The 19,189-nt window shown below is 39.7% G+C and overlaps 1 protein-coding gene across 6 annotated transcripts in view; it reads right to left on the reverse strand.

Annotated features, from left to right (window-relative positions):
• Nucleotides 1-19,189, reverse strand: part of ARHGAP6 (Rho GTPase activating protein 6) — a 312,132-nt gene that overhangs the window by 93,967 nt on the left and 198,976 nt on the right. The window contains exon 2 of one of the 6 annotated variants that reach the window (XM_084507618.1): nucleotides 19,024-19,129. The exons of the other annotated variants lie outside the window; for them this stretch is intronic. Coding sequence (XP_084363744.1) covers nucleotides 19,024-19,122 — 99 coding nt within the window. The 5' untranslated portion in view covers nucleotides 19,123-19,129. The remainder of the gene's footprint in view (nucleotides 1-19,023; nucleotides 19,130-19,189) is intronic. 6 annotated transcript variants of the gene reach the window in all.

Consider the following 19,189-nt stretch of genomic DNA (forward strand, 5'->3'; position numbering starts at 1 on the left):
CAACACACCTGAGTATGCCCTACGAAGCCATCCACGATTCTGCATGTTCAGGGTATCATTCAAGAAAACCTATTACCCCTGCTACCACTACAGTCAACCTGTCAATCAGTTTGCAAATCTGATAACCTAGCTAATACTAAAAGATAACAGATACAGGCATTATAGCACTGCATCTCTATGGGTAAACAACTTCTGTTAGTACATCCCTGTGAGCACAGCTACAGCATGAGATGGACAATCCACAAGTGACTGAATTCTTAAGCCAGTAAGACCATGGGGCACAAAGACTTGCCATGGGGTCCCTGAAGCAACATTCTCATACTATTGTGTTCTAGGACCTTGTTGATGTGCCTCTAGATTGCCAACGTCCATACAAAATCAAGATTTTCTTCATAATCACAGCTCAGCCTGCCTCCACACCTAACCACACTGGTTGAGTGCTGGAATGGGCTGTACAGGGCAGTGGTGGAGTCCCCATTCCTAGAGGTATTTAGGAGATGCATGGACATGGCACTGAGGGACATGGTGCAGCGATGAGACTTGGTAGGTTAGGTTGGTAGTTAGACTTGATAATCTTGGAGGTACTTTCCAGCTTCAATGATTCCGTGTTTCGAACTTCTGTTTTTCAGTTTGACTTTCTACAGCATGGATTTCCACATTCATCTCATTTCCAGCTGCAGCTTGGCTGGCTGTTTCTGAGATGTGGTCTCAACAGACAGCTGAAATGTAATGGCAAAGTGACTGGCACATGGTTCTTATCTAGCTGTAAAATCTTAGTAGGTGAAAGCTGCTGGAAACTTAACAACCAGAAAAACACTCCAGATTCTGCAATAAATTGATCTCATATATACATATTAGCAGAGTTTAACCATCAACAAATGGTACAATTTAATTTGGTTTAAAAATAAGCCAAAGAAATTAGCTGGGTTTGGCATCACCACGAAGCACATACTATTATCGTTCGAAAATACAACAAATACACAGATGCAGGCATTTTGGTACAACGTTACAAAACTGCTTTTATTTCCATGTGGAGGTGCTCTGTGTTGTACATCCCAGGCACAGAAAACTTTGTATCTCCCAGACCCCTTCCCCCAGACAAGGATGACAGCTTTTTGTTGAGGGAATTTGTGCTTTCAACAACCCAACTGCTCAGCTTCAGAAACAGGGCAGCCTCGATTCAGCTTTGGCCCACACCTCTGCGAGGACAAACCTCACTGCAAGAGGCAAAAGCTTTTCTTTAGCCTCCTGTCATTCTGCAGACAGGCAGCAAACAATAACGCTCTGGCAGTCCAGAAACCCCCAGAAGTTAAGAGCTCCTGTGCTCTCTTACTGTCTGATTTTTACCTTGGAGGAAATTATCACCTGCATCAATCACAAGTCCACAGTAGTGATACAGTAATAATAATTATTTTTTGAAAAATGAATATCATGAAAAAGCATCACAATTTGGTTTTGCTAATATAGATGCTCCTTGGCAAACACTTACAGGACTGGGTGAAAAAAAATGCTGTTACTTTTCTCTAACTTGCATTAGGAGGTGGCAGAAGGTGGGTTTGTTTTATCTATGAGCTCTAAAAGCACAGTTGTTGACGCTCCTCTCCTTCCTACTGTGGTCTATCTGGTTTTGTTAGTAGATTAATTTCCAGGGAATGAGGGTAAACACATGATTTTTCCAACAGAGATTTTACATACGCACAAACATAGGGGTGGGTAAACAGGGCACTAACTTGGCTGCACATTTTCTGAGAAGTGCAGAAGGTTTCTTCGCTGCCTTCATGTGCACACACCAGACAGCCGCTGTCCGGCCCCTGCTGCAGCAGTGAGCGAGGAAACCCACTGCTTATCTGTGACACGTGAGAAGCAGAACAAACACAAATCAGGATGAAAAACGTGTCAGACCTGTAAATGTAAACAGGCACTACTGTAAAGAAGTAATAGCCCCTATGCAAGTACTGTCGTTACATTAAATACACCCCCTTGGGATATCACATGGGACTCTCAGTATTCCTGGCAATATAGATCATATAAAGCCTGTGAAAAGAAGGCTGGGCCTCACTGAATGCTCTCCAAATGTATTTGGGTTAAGAAATTTGGCAGACCTTTGAATTGCAAGGTTGGACTTGCATTTCACGCTCAGGGGTATCACATATCAAAGAGAGCTTGTTACTTTAAAGAGCTGAGTGCCTTTCTTAGAAGACTACCACGACTTCTTTTTTTGGATGTCTCACATCACCAATAGTTATCACAGGCAGACATTAGGCAACAGAGATAACACTCCACAGCTCTCCCTATACTGGACTAGGTCCTGGATAACAAGCATTACTTCAGCTGGTCCAAACAGGGCTGGAGCTTTCCAACGATTCACTCTCAGGCCATGACCACAGCTGATTCAACAAATTCAGAAACAACTCCTTCTCACAGAGCATCAATTACTTGATAACAAAAGTCAACGTATCTCAGTCACCCCTTATCTGCAGCTCACTCCGTGACTGCACCCTTACGTCAGACTACAGCTTGCTCATTGACTTGCCAGGCTTCACACGCTACATAAGAGCTTCCTCCAGGGGCGATACAGAGGTGATACAGCTCTGTGCTCCTGCATCCCACACGAAATTCCCATGTACCAGGCACTGCCCAGACATCTCCGGCAGCAGCCCCAAGCAGCAGGGAAGCTGCAGGGAATGCCCTCAAGGGAGGCATGTCCTCCTTGCTGCAGCCTTGCCTCGAGATAAGCTCACTCCCTAGGTAAAAGACCCAGATAAATAAGGGCTTTTTCTTTTTCTTCTTTCTCCTTTTCTTTTTTTTTCTTCTCTCTTCTCTCTCTCTTTTCTTTTTTTTTTTTTTTTTTTAATATAACCACCCTGTGTACAGAGAATTTTGCATATGAAACCTTCTATTGTTACACCAGTTTTCATTGAAGAACCAGATCTCCAGAAAATAGGGCCCATCACCTGCCGTTATATTTCCAAAAGGACAGTTTTCTATCTTTAAAAATATTGAAGACAGGAGTGCTGATTTTGACAAAATACTATTCACAAACTGAGCTACATTTCAACTCCTTTGGACTGTAATTGTATTAGCATGAAAACAGAAAAATCTTTGGTTTAGGGTTACTTAGCTACTATGAAGTATTTTCAATTTCTAGCCATTTAGTATGAATTCATGTCCAAGACAACTGCAAATAACTTCCTGTCTTATTTGATCAGGAAAAAAAAAAAAAAAAAAGGAGAATAATACTTTTCCTTCATGTTTCCTAAGACAAAATGCATATGAAATATCCATGGCCAAAATACTTTTAATTAGCTTTAGCTTAGATCACTAAGTTAAGCTAGATAAGATCAACCTGCATATCCTCACATACAGTTTTGTGTCAACCTTCCTACATTTCTTACTGATGCCAGTGGTGACTGATGAGTATGATGAGCTACAAGCATCTCCCTCTTGCTTTCAAATGATACCAATATTTCTTCAGGTGAGAAACTTCGTCATATCTACCTAAAGAAAAGTCAAAAGTTGCTGGCTAGGCAAGACACTATAACATTCCAATAACTCAGTAAATCTCAAAAAGTTCAGCTGTTCAGGTCATTTACAAATGTGTACTGCATGGCTACAGCCTCCTTCAGTGTTAACGTATCAAAAGTGAATGCCCAAGAATCAGAAGCCCAAGAATTGTATCAAAGAGCAACAGTGCATCCAGTTTTGAAAAAAAAAAAAAAAAAAAAAAAAAAAAAATCACCTATATCCCTGCTTGCTTTCCCACGGCAGAGCACAATCTGCAGTAGTAAGCAGGAGGCTTACACGAAACATAGGTAACTATAAGAGATACCATACCTTCAAAGGCATCTGAGGTTTGCATACTGGGTATGTAATTACTCCCTGACCATGGCATTATCTCAACAATTGCAATATATTTTATATGCCACGTTTATTGACATATAGAGAGTTCTTCGTGTCACAAGTACCCATATCTGTTTCCTAGGAAATCAAGTATCTTCCTTTCATCTACAAACAAAGAATTCAGTGGCACTGAAATATTTCCATTTTATGTGATTTAAAGAACAGAAACAATGCACACTGATCAAGAACAAGAAGTTCTCCTGGTGTCCCTCTAATACCGCAATGCTATTTGGCAGTCATGGGACGCTGGGTTAGAGCATTTAAGATGCAGTGGCAGGGATGACAGCCAGCCTGGAAGAAGTCCAGACAGAACTGAAGAAAAATAACACCGGGTAGCTGAATCAATAAATTCAACATGAAAATAAAAAGGGAGGTGGGCAGCAGTTGCAGTAACACACAGAATCAAGAGTGCATCATTTTTTTAAATTATTTTTATTTTGTAACGTAACAGAGACGACAGCAGGTCTGTATTACTGAGGAAAAGAGGTGAGATGTAAAGGAGCATCTTTCAGGAGGGTGACACACAGACAGCCTGGAGGAGCAAGCATAAGATTTTTGGAGGTGGGGTTGTGTCACTGGGCATGTGTTTGAGTTATAGAAAGAAAGATGAGATAAGTTAGCAACTGGGAAAGGATGCAGGAGGAGAGGGCTGTGGAAAGAAAGGAAAAATGGGCATGAAGCTATGGGGGAAGAAGAGGTTCATGTTGCACATGCCAAATGTTGTAAATTTCTTTTGGAATAAATACTGGTCACTAACACACAAGAATCTAAAGAGAGGGCTTTCTGCCAATATTCCCTTTCCTACAAATATTTCCATTCTCTCTGCTTAGGGTATCTGAGAAAGGTTTTCACTTCTTCCTCTTCAGAAATCACATGAGCCCAGAAAATGGCTTGCTAAATGGCAAGAAGGTAGGAAGTAGTCATCTACTGAGTTTTAAACAGCAGAAAATTGTTGCAAACATTTATTACTTTCTCATCTGTGCAAAAAGGAAAAAAAAGTGTACGCTTCATGCTCTGCTTCTCCACTCAAGAGCAGTGAACTTATTCCAGTTAAATACCTCAGTGTCATTCACTGGAAAACCTGATCTTATTTCAGTCATAATTTTTAGTAAGTGCACAGTTTAAAATTGTCATGCATTTTGTCTAATTTTTTTTTTTTTTTTTTTTTTTTTGAACTGCAAAATGAAAGGCAAGATTCAAACCTACAAAACCAGGAGCTGCAACATAAAACTTACTTTTAAAGAGCTAGGTAAGAATGTTTGATTTGTGAAAACAGAGCTTTAAGAGTGGTGTGAAAATTGTGTAACCTTGTATTTAAGATTTCTGCAATTGTTTATGTTTCATTTTATAAACATGCTTAATGGTTTAATACTTAATCTTTAATCAAAATCAGTAACCTTAGCTCAACCTTGAAGCAATTAATGCTGATTTTACAGAGAACTCCAGAGAAGGCAAAGTCCCATAGACTCAAACCTTTGCATTCTAAAACTTCAGGGAGATTTCAAAAAGTACCCAGTATTAGCCAAACCGTCTTCCCCTGGAATTCAGCTGTAAAATGCCTACAGACTTCACTAATAACAGAAACCACCACTAAATTCATATACGTAGCCTTAAGGTATATGTAGCCTTAAGGTGGCTGAAAACTCCAGTTAATCTACCTCCCTATACCTTAAAGCAAGTCTGTATACAGTGGGATGTGATATGTCCTTTCTGCTCTGGTATCGTTCCTCACTGAAGTCCGCAGCCGGCTGGGTCTCAGATACTATGAGAGTTGAGTTATCTTTCTTGAGACCAGTTACGTGAGGACATCTCCATGCCGACTTCCAGGCAGCTGGCTCTGCAGCACTGCCATGGGCAAGCAGAACGCCTGTCCTGCACTAGGCTTCATCACCATACACCCACCTTACAACACAAACAGTAATTCCACAGTAAGCAAAAACAGTTTGGTAGATTTGTAAATAAATAAATAAATAAATAAATAAATAAATAAATAAATAAATAAATAAATAAATAAATAAAATACTAGTGGGAGAAGGGAAAGGAGACAAACAGAAGACATCAACCTAAGAGATAAATGAGGCTTGGCCCAGCAACTTCCACACCCAAGAGCATTTCTGGAGGCAGAGCAAGGAATGCGTTTTTCCGTTGCAAAGTATACTTGTCAGAGAGGCTTGAATCCTTGCTGTCTGGTGTGTAAATAGTTTCTTCTTTGCTGTCTCCATAAAGATCACACAGTCTCACAAATGTGGCTGAGCTAGGCAAACGAAGAGCCATTTTTCAGCTGAACGCATAAATTATTACTGTTTTAATATACTGGAAAATTGGCAGGAGACAGGGGAAGGTGCACCAGTTACGTGGTCTTTATACCATCGCTTATCCTTGCTGTCCATTAAAAAAGCATTAGTTGCTCTAGCAACTGTCAAACCATGCTCCTCTTCCTCCAAGACACAGAACTGCTCTAAAACACATGTGTAACACAGCTCTTGCCTGCTTGAAGGACACCATGTCTGGTGCTTCCACATTGCTTAAAAAGAAAGCTGCTCTCTGACAAGCTGACACATCTTTCATGGGGCTATCATGCCAATGTAAGCTTCAGGCGGAGAGAATTACCTGAAATCCCAACATGACTCTACACTGCTGTGTTTACCCCATCTGGTAAACCCATGCAGCATTGCGTATAGCTGTACTTTGAGCTGTGAACCTCCCTGTGTTTGGCACCCTGCTCCCACTGCACCCTGGTAAACCCAAGCTGGATGCCTGCAGGTTTATGAGTTGAACTCAACATAATCTTTTCTGACACCTTCATTCACTTACATTTCTTTTTTAAAAACTTTTTTTTTTTCCTGCAACACCAAAAGTAACAACTGCTCTCCACAACCACTACTGCTCAGCTACCCCTGGGGGATCCCAGGACTGCAGTGAGGAAGAACAAGCCTGTCAGCAGGCTGAGATTCTTCTCCACTGGACACATTTGAGTAGGCTACAAACCAACAAAAGATGGGAAATCACTGGCACAAAAAGAGCCCTTGAGAAAACTCTGTCATAAACAGAACAAGGCACACACTATTGAAGAATATGTCATGAGAAAGTGAAAATATATTCCTCCCTTCATGCAGCTTGCCAGTATTAATGATAATCAAAGACCCTTGGCAGCTCTTACATGCTCAAGGCCACTAGCCAATGTGGGATGTTTGCACAGTAAAAGAGAGGTCTTTCCTGCCCTCCATCTATCCCTGGCAGCTCCATTCTGTTTCTAACCAGAAATTGACTCTTAAAACCATTTTGCTGGCTAATACTTCTAAAACCAGAAACACAAATCAAACAAATCTGTTCCCTTAACTAATGGGATGATTATTTTTAATTGCCGTCTAGGAAAGAGAGCAACATAATACTGCACAGATTGTATTCAAGAATATGTACAAACTCAACTCCTTTAAAAGAATCAGACTTAGATGTGCTTGTCTCTTCCTATCACAGTAGTTTTATCATCTTAATTTTACCATGAAGTATGTTGTAGGTTGGGGGGTTAATGGTTGCTCACAAAGTTGCTGCTGGTTCTGCTGGAAGGGTCCCAGCTACCCAGCCACTTCTCCCTGCAGTTCATTCACTCTGTGCTGGGGGTACCACCTTCACGCCTTTCTGCCAACCACCCTGTCCCTCTGGCAGTGCAAAAACGAACAGAGAAAATACATGTACAATGTGTTTGTTCTGCCTCCACTAGCAGAAAGCATTTAGGCACCCATGGAGGAGGTTTAGCGTGTGTGTTCATACAAAGTTAATAATGGAGTGATATGCACAAGCATACCCTCAAACCAGTTTTATTCAAGTGTTTACAGTGGAAACAGCTGCTTAGTGGTCCAGCTATACAGCACAAACAAGGTCACTTGACTCTTTGGACCAGGGGCACACCACCACCAGTTTGAACTGCAAGTGTTCAAATTCACCTGTTCCACAAGTTAAAAATGATTATTTGCTACAGTTAGGTTAAGAGCCCTGAGGGAGGTCATAATTCATTCCCAGTTCTGCCCTCAAGAGCAATATCCAAAAGCAGGTATTTGGTGGCTGATCTTTCTGTCAGAAATTGCAAACTAGCTGCCACTTTTTTTGCTGGCTTTTGCAGATTGTTGGCCTATTCCCGTATCCTATTTCTTCTTCTGGTCTCTCTCTTCTGCATCTTGTGGCTGAGCAGACTTCTCAAATCTGATTTGTTTCCCTGTGTCTGGTCTTCCATTCATGTTTCTACAGGCACTGGCTCTCTTTCATCACATCCCTTATTTCTATGGTACCCCATAATTGACCCAGATCCATGTACTTACATGAAAAGGAATCAGGCTGCTATGCTAATGAATGCTCCCAAAGGAAGTGTGGGATACAATTTGCTTTTTACTACCACATAGCATCTACAGATCTGCACAGAATGAAGAAATACACAGTAGTCCATAGCCACATTAAAATACTGACTGTCAGACTTAGGACTAAAAAAAACAACCTCCAGAGTTATAGGTAAGAGCTGCTAAAAGTTGCCCAAAGGCTCCCAAACTCGCACTGTGGGACTTGCAGCCAGAAAAGATGTAGCAGATCACAACCTTCTTAACATGCACCATGCTTAACAGCAAAGCAAAGCTAAGCAATTCCATTGCGTCAATTTGCCAGTTGAGATCAGCTGAGTATCTCGCTGAGGATCTCCATCCTAAACATGAAAAACACCCGTGACACCATATGTAGGCATGTTTTCACAATGTTGGCAGACTGCATTAAGAAAGTATTGACCCACGAAATTCATCACTGCTTTACAGGTGGCAAATCATAGTTGAGCTATCCATTATTTAACATCCATGCTGTGTCCTTCAACTGATTCGAGTCATCTCGTTCATCTACATTAAAGGAGAAATGGCAGCACCACACTGTGCACTATGGTGTTTCTCTATGGCAGCCATGAGGCGTAGGTCACACAGAACTGTAGGCAGCTATTAAGCTGCTCCAGCAGGATTCGCAATGATGATATATGGGCTGGTACCACCTGGATCCCTTCTGCTTTCATATTCAATTTCCACCTTGACTTGTCTTTGACTCAGCTTGCACGTGTTTGGGAGAAAAAACTGTCAGCAGAGTGCTGCTCAGGGGCTGCTTGCACATATGCTCAAGATTCAGTTCTCCTGCAGCTCCAGGAGGATTTTATCATAAAATCATGGAACATTTTGGGTTGGAAGGGGCCTTAAAAGATCACCCTGTTCCAACCCCCTGCCATGGACAGGGACACCTTCCACTAAACCAGGCTGCCCAAAGCCCCATCCAGCCTGGCCTTCAACACCTCCAGGGACGGGACATCCACAGCTTCTCTGGGCAACCTGTGCCAGTGCCTCACCACCCTTACAGTGAAGAACTTCATCCTAATATCCAGTCTAAATCTACCTTAGTTTAGTTCAAAACCATTACGCCTTCTACTATCACTACACTCCCTGACAAAGAGTCCCTCCCTCCCCAACTCACTTGTATTGCACTGAATTGAGTTGTATAGTTGTGTAGTTTTTGCTGCGCCATTAATATTTCCTCTTGTAAGGTCATCTCACCTTTGTATCACTTATTCAGTCAGAATTTTTGTGTTTTGTCATACAATATCACTATTTTGAAACAAGTAGTTCTGTTTCATCAAATATTACAGTATTTTAATAAAATTTTTTGCAAAGGGACATGTGTTAAAGCAAAGTTTTACCACACACATATATAAGGTGACATTTTAAAGACAGAAATTACAAAACATGGAAGAGGAACTAACCTAGTTACAGAGAGAGCTACTAAAATACTTCTTTAATGTTTTTTATAACTTTGGATTTTTAATTTGTGAGACATTACCTGTTTGCCCATAAATCATAAAGTTAACCTGTTTTTTTGAACACACAGGTATCTGACAACATTTTATTCTGAGTTCTGCTTTAACTACAAACCAGATAATCTTCCTTTTCCCCATATATGCTTCTCCTGCAACTGATTACTAGGAACTCAGCTCCTTTTCCATGTGAAAAAAACAACAGCAACAACTACAACAAAAACACAGACAAACAAACAAAAACACCTAAACCAAAAGAAAACAAAAACAAAAAGAATTCAGGGATTAAGGGGGAGAGAAAGTTTATACCCGTTTCCTTAGACAGGAAGCATGAGTGCATATGGCCTGATAGGAGGAGAAAAAACAACAGTCTAACACTTGTAGGGTGGCTACTTCTGAATTAGTACCAGGATATAGAAGTTCCTTGTCCCCAGAAAAAGCATAATGAGTCATGCATGTGGTATCACACAAGCCCTTAGGCTTTTTTTTTTCTTTTTTTAATTTCTAACCAACAACATTTTGCAACATTGTTCAGTCCTAAAGAAGAGTAGAGGAGTAAACAGCTTCAGGTAAAGGAAGGAAATTAAAAGAAAGCTTAGTACATGACTACCTACGATCCTACCAAAACAGCAAGGAAAGTCAACTTCTTGAGAAAGAAATATTTTTTTCTTTATTTTGTTCTTCGGATTTGCATTCTCTCAATTTTTATGAAGAACTGCTGCTTCTTAAAGGTGATGCATTGCAATTGCACAAGCAGCTCCTACTTCATCTCCTTCAGAGGTAGTTCATTAACAACATATGAACAAAAAAAAACTTCACTAGACTGATAATAGTTAAAGTAACAAAGATAACTTTAATCCAAAGAAAGCATTTCTATTGTTGAAAGCAGAGTAGAATGTATATGAAAATTGACAGACATTCCGCTGCAGATATCAAATGCTGTTAAGAACTAGGAATGTGTATCAATATTGTGTACTGTAACTCCCAGTATTAAAATAACCTTTATTTCCTATTTATCTTTATAATCCCATTTTTATCCAACATGATGAAAGAAACTTGCATGAGATTCCAAGATCTTGGATATTTTTTTAAGAACTCAAGAACAGTAAAAGTGATATAAGTCATTTCCTTCTCTTTGGAGCAAGGAATCCAACTCGGAGCTATGGCCATAATGCAAGTATAGCATCAGTTCCCAAAATACCAGTCTTAATCAACAGAGAATTTCCCCAGTTAAATTTAGTTTTGTACTGTGGGGAGAAAGAGGGCTGACTACAGCTTCAGTTATACCATGACATCTATTTATGGATCTGCCCATGTTTGCAACACCACATTTATGAACAGAGAGGCTCAAGCTACAACAGCTTGAATCTGGCCTGCCTAACTATTTGTCTAGATTATTTGCCTTTTTTTTTTCTGCCACTCTATTTACTGAAGGCTTCATAGTCCCTTCCCAATGATGCAGATGAAGTCCACCTGCTATGCTGCAAAATGCCAGCTGTCCCCATCAAGTCAGAAGTGCACATCTGGCTGAGTCAGTGTATGAGAGCACACCTGAGCACTGGGACACAAAATACAAGGTTGTCTCAGCATCTGTCCTGTCCTACAGCTAAACATATTCCCATCCCATGAGCAAAATGGTGGTGCTCCCTCTCCCCACCCTCCCCCCCATCTCTAGGTATTTACCCATAAAGAACTGCCTGCATTTTGTAACTGTCATGGAAACCTACTGTTCATACAGCAGAAAACCCCCTAAAAGCATCTGAAAAGACAAAGGTAACACTAATTAGTATCAGGCTATGATGTCACTGTGGACTCCTACTCATTTATGCACTCACAAACACAACACACACTAAGCTTGATGCTGGGAAGGAATCTTGCGGAGTTCAGAGAGGACATGACTTCATTAAATGCCCTTAATAATAAAAGCAGTCTTAAATTCACTGTGAAATGCTGATACATAATAAGCCCTGACTTTTCTTAAAAATAAACGTCAGAAGGAATATATTGTAAATAACATTCAATGAAATCTTACTAGTCAGATACATGTATATTGCTCTATCTCGCCAACACACACACATGCAGATAAGCACCAGAGCACCAGAAAAACAGCTGCTTGTGAGAAATGAGCAACAAGCATTTTTCCATAAATAATATTATTTTAAAAACTTAAGCAAAGCTGTTATTATTTTAGTTGCTTGTCTGTAATCAAGTCTCCCCAAATTGACATTGGATTAACTCACAGTTAATATGATCATTACAAAAACTTGTTTCTTTGTGAAACTATGGTTGTGTATGTATACACATATGTACCTACATGCATTTATATATATCATGTTGTACAAAATACATCTGTGAATGTTTAAAGGAATAATATTTTTCTTGTCATTCCCTGTTTCCCTCCGGAGTCTTAGCTGTTCTTGGCATCTACTGCTCTTTCATGTTTCAATTGTTATTAAAGTTATAGTCACCATTTGCATTACTGTCATGGATAAGGGTCATTACAAGTGGGTCGTACAAACACTTAGCAATAATAGTAATAACAATAAAAACAGTTTCTGCTGTAAGGAATAAGATTTTAAAGCATTTTTCACATCTGGATGGAGACACACAAGTTCCCATGCACAGCACACTAATCCCACAAGGCATGAAGCAGGCAGGTTCAGTGTCACATTAGCCTAGCAATATAGTTGAGCTAAATTTCCTGTCTAAACATGACCAATTCTCTCAGGCATAGATACCAGCAGAGCGCCTGCAACGGAGTCTGGCCTGTCTGTAAACACCCCATAGAGTATGAGCACACTTAAGTACAAGAAAGGAAACAACAGCTGGAGACAGCTGAGCAGATGGGAAGGTACGGGAAAAGAGTGAGGCTGGAGCGGTCAGCATGACAAGCAAAGCTTGCAGGGAAAAAAAGAAAAGTGTTTTACTCATATGCCCAGCCAATATCACCTACCATTGCTTTCCAATCCCACTCAAAATTGGATGATTACTGTCATTTTAGTTTGGTTTTTCATGCTAGCACAAAGTCAGTACCCAGAAAGTGACAATCTTCAGTGACTTCCAACCTCACTTAGCTTAGATAAGCAGGCCCATTTAATAAAAAGCTTTGATGCTCTCTGGTTATCAAAGGGTAAAATTTGTGAGAAGGGTTATCTCTTTTACTGTACCAGATTGTCTAAATAGCTATTGCATTTCATAACTCACCTTTCACAATGCTGAAGGGATGAACACATACATACACACATAAATCAGGAACACTCCTAAACCTACACGCACACTTTTTTTTTTTTTTTCTTTTTTTCTTTTTTCCCCTTCTTCTTTCTTCTCACCCAGAAAAGAGAAACAAAGTCACCAAAAGGGAAATACATCTTTGGAAGGAAGAGAAGCCGTAACAAGATTGCAGAGACAACAGGAGGAAGAAGGACCAGCCAGGAGGGTGTGTAACCAAGAGGGGAAGCAGCTCATCCTTCTGGTGAGGTCTTGGAGCTGGCGGGCACCCAGCTGCCTGCCCCACCACACGTCTGTTATAGACCATGAAGGGCCTCACCTAGGAGGTCAGGAAGACAGCACTTCCTGGAAAGCTGTAACTGAATGAGAAATAATCAACCAGCTTACTACTGTTATTGGAAAATGTGAACTTTTAGTGACCCAAATGTACATTTGTATTGTGTCGCCGTGTCCATGTATAAGCTTTTTTTAAAGCTAAATCGGGGGAAGGGCAGTTGGGGGAGAGGAAGGGGAGAAGGAGGGACTTTACCTTGATACAATACATCAGGTGAAAATTTACTACAGTAGTGAGCTTTCTGGACTGATTAAACTACATGCCAGTCAGTTTTAGAAACACAAAGAGCTCAAGGAGATGTGCTCTTACAACAGCTTCCTAAATGTGCTTAATAAAACATTTCTGTAGGCTCAACATGTGAACAAACTTACAAATGTTAACTGATGACCAGTAACCAGAAGAAGATTCTTCTTAGAAGAATTGTCTATTTGTCCCAGAGTAGCCTCTCTGCCCTAACCAGGTGCCAGGGTAACTTGAAAAGTAGGAATCATGGCATTTACCAAAACCAGGGTTGACTGTATTCTTCATCCAGCCTCAGCCTCCTGGACTCCAGCAAGGAGACTCATTCCCAGGCAGCCCCCAAAGGCGGCCATCACAGTACAAGGCTTAACTGAGAAAGAACATTATCAGGTTTCCAGGTGGATTTCACAGAGCCCAAATCCTGAGCACTAAGAATTTGTTATGCAAAGTGGCAAAAGGTTTCAGAAGCTGAGATGTCTTCAGGGCTTTAGATCACCCTCTTCCCCACAACCCAGTTTGTTCTTATAAAAAAACATTTTTGCTTGTTTCCTTATGACACATGCTTGATCCAGGAAAGAGGTAAAAGGCAACAAGGGAAATCATGTTCTCTCTTCCTTGCATTCACTTTTCAGAGAAAAAGGCAAAATTTTTATCCTTTCAAATCAGCATGCATGTTCTGTGCACTCAGAACAACATTCCCTCAGCGGAGGCATGTGGGGTTAGATAACATCAATTTATGTTAAATAATCTTAAAATAGAAACACATACAGCGCCGTTTTTAGACATCCTAGCTAGATAATGCTTTTACATAGTCTGGTTTTGCTTTTTTGTTTTTTCAGTGTGTGGGAGATACATTATCTGGTGTTTTAATGGATGTGGTCACTTTTTCTCTGCGGCCAAGTTTAAAGAGTCTTGCAGGTTCTATTGCCACATTTGGGGACTCAAAACTTCCTGTAAGACCCTTGGGTCAGCAACAATTCCATCTCCATCAGCGAGCCTTCACAAACCTGACGTAACTGCAACGCTCTGGGAAGATTTATCAGGCAATAGCCTGGGACTTTACAGACACTGTGGTGCTTCAAGCAGAACATGCAGACAGTCTGTACACACACTATACCATGGTGCTGTTGCCATCAGACTATATCATAGTGAGAGCCACTTCCAATTTATAGTGTTAAATTATAAATTACCACGTGCTCAACAATACCAAAAGTCTTAAGGTCTGTAAAAACTAACTCTCTTCTGCTCTTACTATCTTCTCCTCTCAAAGTTTTAAGTTATGTTACTGTAGATATGAAGGCAGATACGCAAGACAAAACTGCTGAACCACTGTCACGCTGGATCTATCTGTTGCTTCTCCTGTCATAGCCAGCATGCTTTTTATTTGCCTCTCTGTCAGTCTTCCAGCGTGTTGTAAATTTGACAAGTTGAAAAATAATGAACAAAAGACATTGTAAGGAAACAAAAAATAGATTATGCGTGAAAACACCACTGTAACTAGCCATAGAGAAATGAGTCTAAATTTAACAAAGCAATTTTTCAGCTTTTTTTTGTTGTTGTTGTTGTTTTTTTTTGTTTTTAAGTTTATAGTATAAATCAGCTCTAAATTCTTCCCCAGTGTGCACCACCACAGCCAGCATCAACCTCCAGCCTGGATTTCCAACAGCATGCATTCAAGTCTGTAAACTGAAAGGCATTACAAATAGGAAATAAGAGTGGGATGGCATCAAGATCTGACTATACGAACTACAACTAAATGCTTGGAAATGTAGCAATAACAGCAGTGACAAAGACATTAATAAATACCTTAAAATGCACATGAATCAAGGGGTATTCTGTGAAGTTTTATCAATAGCCAATTTCTTGTAATTAATACTCCCCAAAGAGCTACTGTTAATGGTTTCTATAAGGCATTGAACATTAAGAAAATGCTGCGGCCAACTGATTTTTCCTCCCATGGAAGTACCCACGCTAAACTGTTGATATAGTTTGCACACTTCTGGAAGGACAGGAAAAAAGAACAGTGCACTTGGCAAATCTTCCTCTTTTTGCTACACCCACTTTAAGAGAATGAGAAAGTAGAGTTCCTACAGCTATAAATATATTTGCTTAATTCAAAGAAGCTAGTGCTTTTATCGTATGTGATGAAATTCCAGAATGAAGCAAAAGGAAAAGCAAAAAGTTTTGAACTGGAAAAAGTGTTCTTGTTCTTCAGAAGAATATCCACCTTTATTTAAAAAAAAAAAAAAAAAAAAAATCAGCTGCCTGAGTTCTGCTCCAACAAGCAGAAGTTATCTTAATGCAAGACCTACACTTAAAAATAAATAAATAAATAAATAAATAGATAAATAAATAAATAAGCAAGCAGAAGTAGGCTCATGTTGGCCTAATACTTCTATGTGCCTGGTCTAGTGAGTGGAAGTAATTCAGCATTATTTTCTAAACTGACAACAAGCTACATACAGAACTTGAGTTTTTAAATTGTGAATCATCTCAGGTATAGATTGAATCCTAATTTTGATCTGATCTATGACACCACCATATTTACTTAAGTCATATAAGAAAATCCAATACAAAAATTTTTGAGAAGTGACTCATAGAACCCCAAAAATAAGCTGAGGTAGTAAAACAGGGCAATGCTGAAAAGACCCTAGAAAATCTAGACAATCAATTCCTACCCCAGATTTGCAACCCATCCCACAAGCACTGAACTTCCCTTAAAAAGGTTCCTTGAATTTAGCATCCACATCTCAGGTTGCAGAGAAATACTGTGTGTAGAATCAAACATCCTTGTATCATACTAACCAAGGACATAGCTTATGACTATGAAAAGAGAAAAACTTTTTTTGACCCAGCGACCTTCCCTGTGGTCTTGACCAGTTTCATTTTTATCCAAGTATGTATTTTAAGCACCCCCAATACTACTACTGCCCTTGTGTTGCTAATTACCAGATAAAATGAATTTTGGCACCTAGCACACAGGGCCATAAGAGATGATCTTTTTTGTTTCAGAGATCAAAATTCCACTACGAGCATTACCACTTAATGATTAAAAAAAAAGCATTACTTGCAATATTATTTGCATATTTGTATGTACAATTCAATTGTCTTCCTGGTAGGTGTTAGTTATATCGCAATGTTAAAATGTAGGAGTCGGCACTGTAAATTCAGACAGACACGAGATGTAGCAATGCCAACAAGGATCCTTGCACGATGCGGGGTACAGAACAGCACTTCAAAATCTAAGAGGAACTTCTTATGATTTTGAGTTTAAACACAGAATCAGAAGCCTTTGGCACTTCAGCAACCATCCTTTTAGCATTTAAACAAAAAAGCAAATGAGGCACAGAGCCACTTCTGTTCCTCTAACAGTAATAGCTGTGATGAAGATGAATACTCATCATACGCGTTGTTCCTTGCATTACTAGGTCTCTCACTAATTCACTTATGTCTTTGTGTTGTTTTCGTCAGATGATCTGAGAGTTCCCTGAAGCACTGCTCACTTTCAAAATGCATGATTTGGCTTCCCTAGAAATCGCACTCGGTTGGAAAAGAACAAGAGTCATAGAGGTAAAAAATGCACTGGGGAGAGCAAGAGAAATCCTTTGTGGTTACACTTTGAATTTATGAAGCACTCAGGTATCGGCAAGATTAACGTAGCATAAAAATAAATCATGCTAGACAGACTGAAAAGAAGCCAATTTTGACAGCCTGGTTTTCCTTTTATTCTTTCGTTCTATCTTCACCACCTCTTGGTCATTTCTTCCTATCAGTCACATCTTCAATCCACACTCCACTTTCTCCATCACCTTACAAAATCACTAAGAGTCTGCCCAACCTCATAAGGCGTTACCCTGCAGATACAAAATTATTCAATTTCATACACAGCCAGCCTGAAGTGTAAGAAGACATGTTCTCTAAAAGCCTAGATATTTCCAGAAAAATTTTGCTAACAGCCAGTCACCATTCTCTGAGAAGGACGTGCTAATTTGAACACTGGAACATTTTTGCAACTTCTTTAAAACACCATCTCAAGAGCAACTTGAGTTTTCACGAGGAATAAAATCTCCTTCTACATCCTCCAACAAGAGCTTTAAATCCACTGCTGCTTTCAGGTAAGGTTTTCTCTGGCCAAAGGCACAAGAATTCCTCACGTTTTTATCGATGCTCTAATTACAACAGAGTAGCATTTGTCCTGGAAATATAATACAAACTCACAGATTATATTACCCCTATTTCCCCCTCCCCCCCCCCACTTGTTTGGAGATAACCTCAAGGCCTAACTTGTTCTGTAACAGTTCCTACCTACTCAGGGCTAAATTAATAACAGCAGATTTGCATATAAGTAAATGTACCCCCATTTTATACTCTCACATCTTCTGGTTGATGGACACTTCACCATTTTCAAGTGAACTCAGACTTTTTTCAAGCTCCTGTGTTTTCCAGAACAACCCATTATTATATGGAAATGTGAATTTTGCATTTCATTTTGGCTTTTAAAGTAAGGCAGAAAACTTTAAATAAAGTTTAGAGCTGTGCAGAGCAAGTTTGTAAATATGCGAATGTTTAGAAAACAAAGATCAAAAGAACCACTAAATTTATGTATAAATATATTTTTAATCTATCTCAGTATTCCTCAATATGTCTCATGCCCCAGATTAGAAAATCTGTCTGCAGAGGAAGAAACCTTACAGAAATTTAAAACAAAGAGGTATGGCAAGCTATGAGGATGTCAACATGTCCACAGCTTCCCCTCTCTTGTCAGCGTGGACTGTGCTACACTCATCTGCAGAGCTGTTGATTTGCAAGGAGGTTGGGTAAGACTTTCCTTAGGAATCGTTAGTTATGGAATTCACTCTGTGCTTGTTTGGCCATTTGTGCACCTTGAGGATAGTCTCCCAAGTACTGAGGGAGGAAGAGGCTACAAGGCTTCTGTTATGGTAATGTTCAAATGGGAGACTTCTAATGTACTACATCAGCAAATAGGTATTTACAGACCAGATGAGTTTCACCATGAAAATTAAACCATATAAAAGCATAAGAAAACACCGATGGTCTCTCTCTTAACATACAACCAGAAATACAGATCACAGTAATTCAGTTCATTGCAGACCATTATAAACAGAAACGAAGAACAGAGAGAGAAAGAGTTAAACATGAAACACAAAATCTGCCTCTTCAATTCTGCACCAATTTGTACCTACTAAGCACTGCTGACTGCAGGACCTCCAGATCATCTACAGCATTTCACTGTTTCATCAAGGAGCAACCTGTGAACTGCAATTTGGTGTAGCTGCATCTGAAGAAAATAAATCTAAAACTTTTGCTATTAAAAACCCAACCAACCTAATAATCCATATATACACAAGAAAGCATTTGACATTCTCTAAATAAACTACTGCTTCAAAGCTGAGCGTTTTAGTTTTTAGTCAACTTAATTTAGAATTTACTTCACTGTATAAATTCAACAGTTAAATGTTATGATCTGTTCTACCTTTTTGAGATGACGGGTGAACTCTCTTTGAATAATACGTCTTACACAAATGTGGTTCTCAGCTTCTTTGAGGTCCATGGTCAGGTTAACTCTTTCCATAAAGCACCTAAAAGTAAAGTCATTGTGGATAACAAGTTGTACTAAATACAGTTGTAATGTGAAGAAT

This window comes from Aythya ferina, assembly GCF_964211825.1.
Source record: "Aythya ferina genome assembly, chromosome: 1".
Classification (NCBI taxonomy): Eukaryota; Metazoa; Chordata; class Aves; order Anseriformes; family Anatidae; genus Aythya; species Aythya ferina.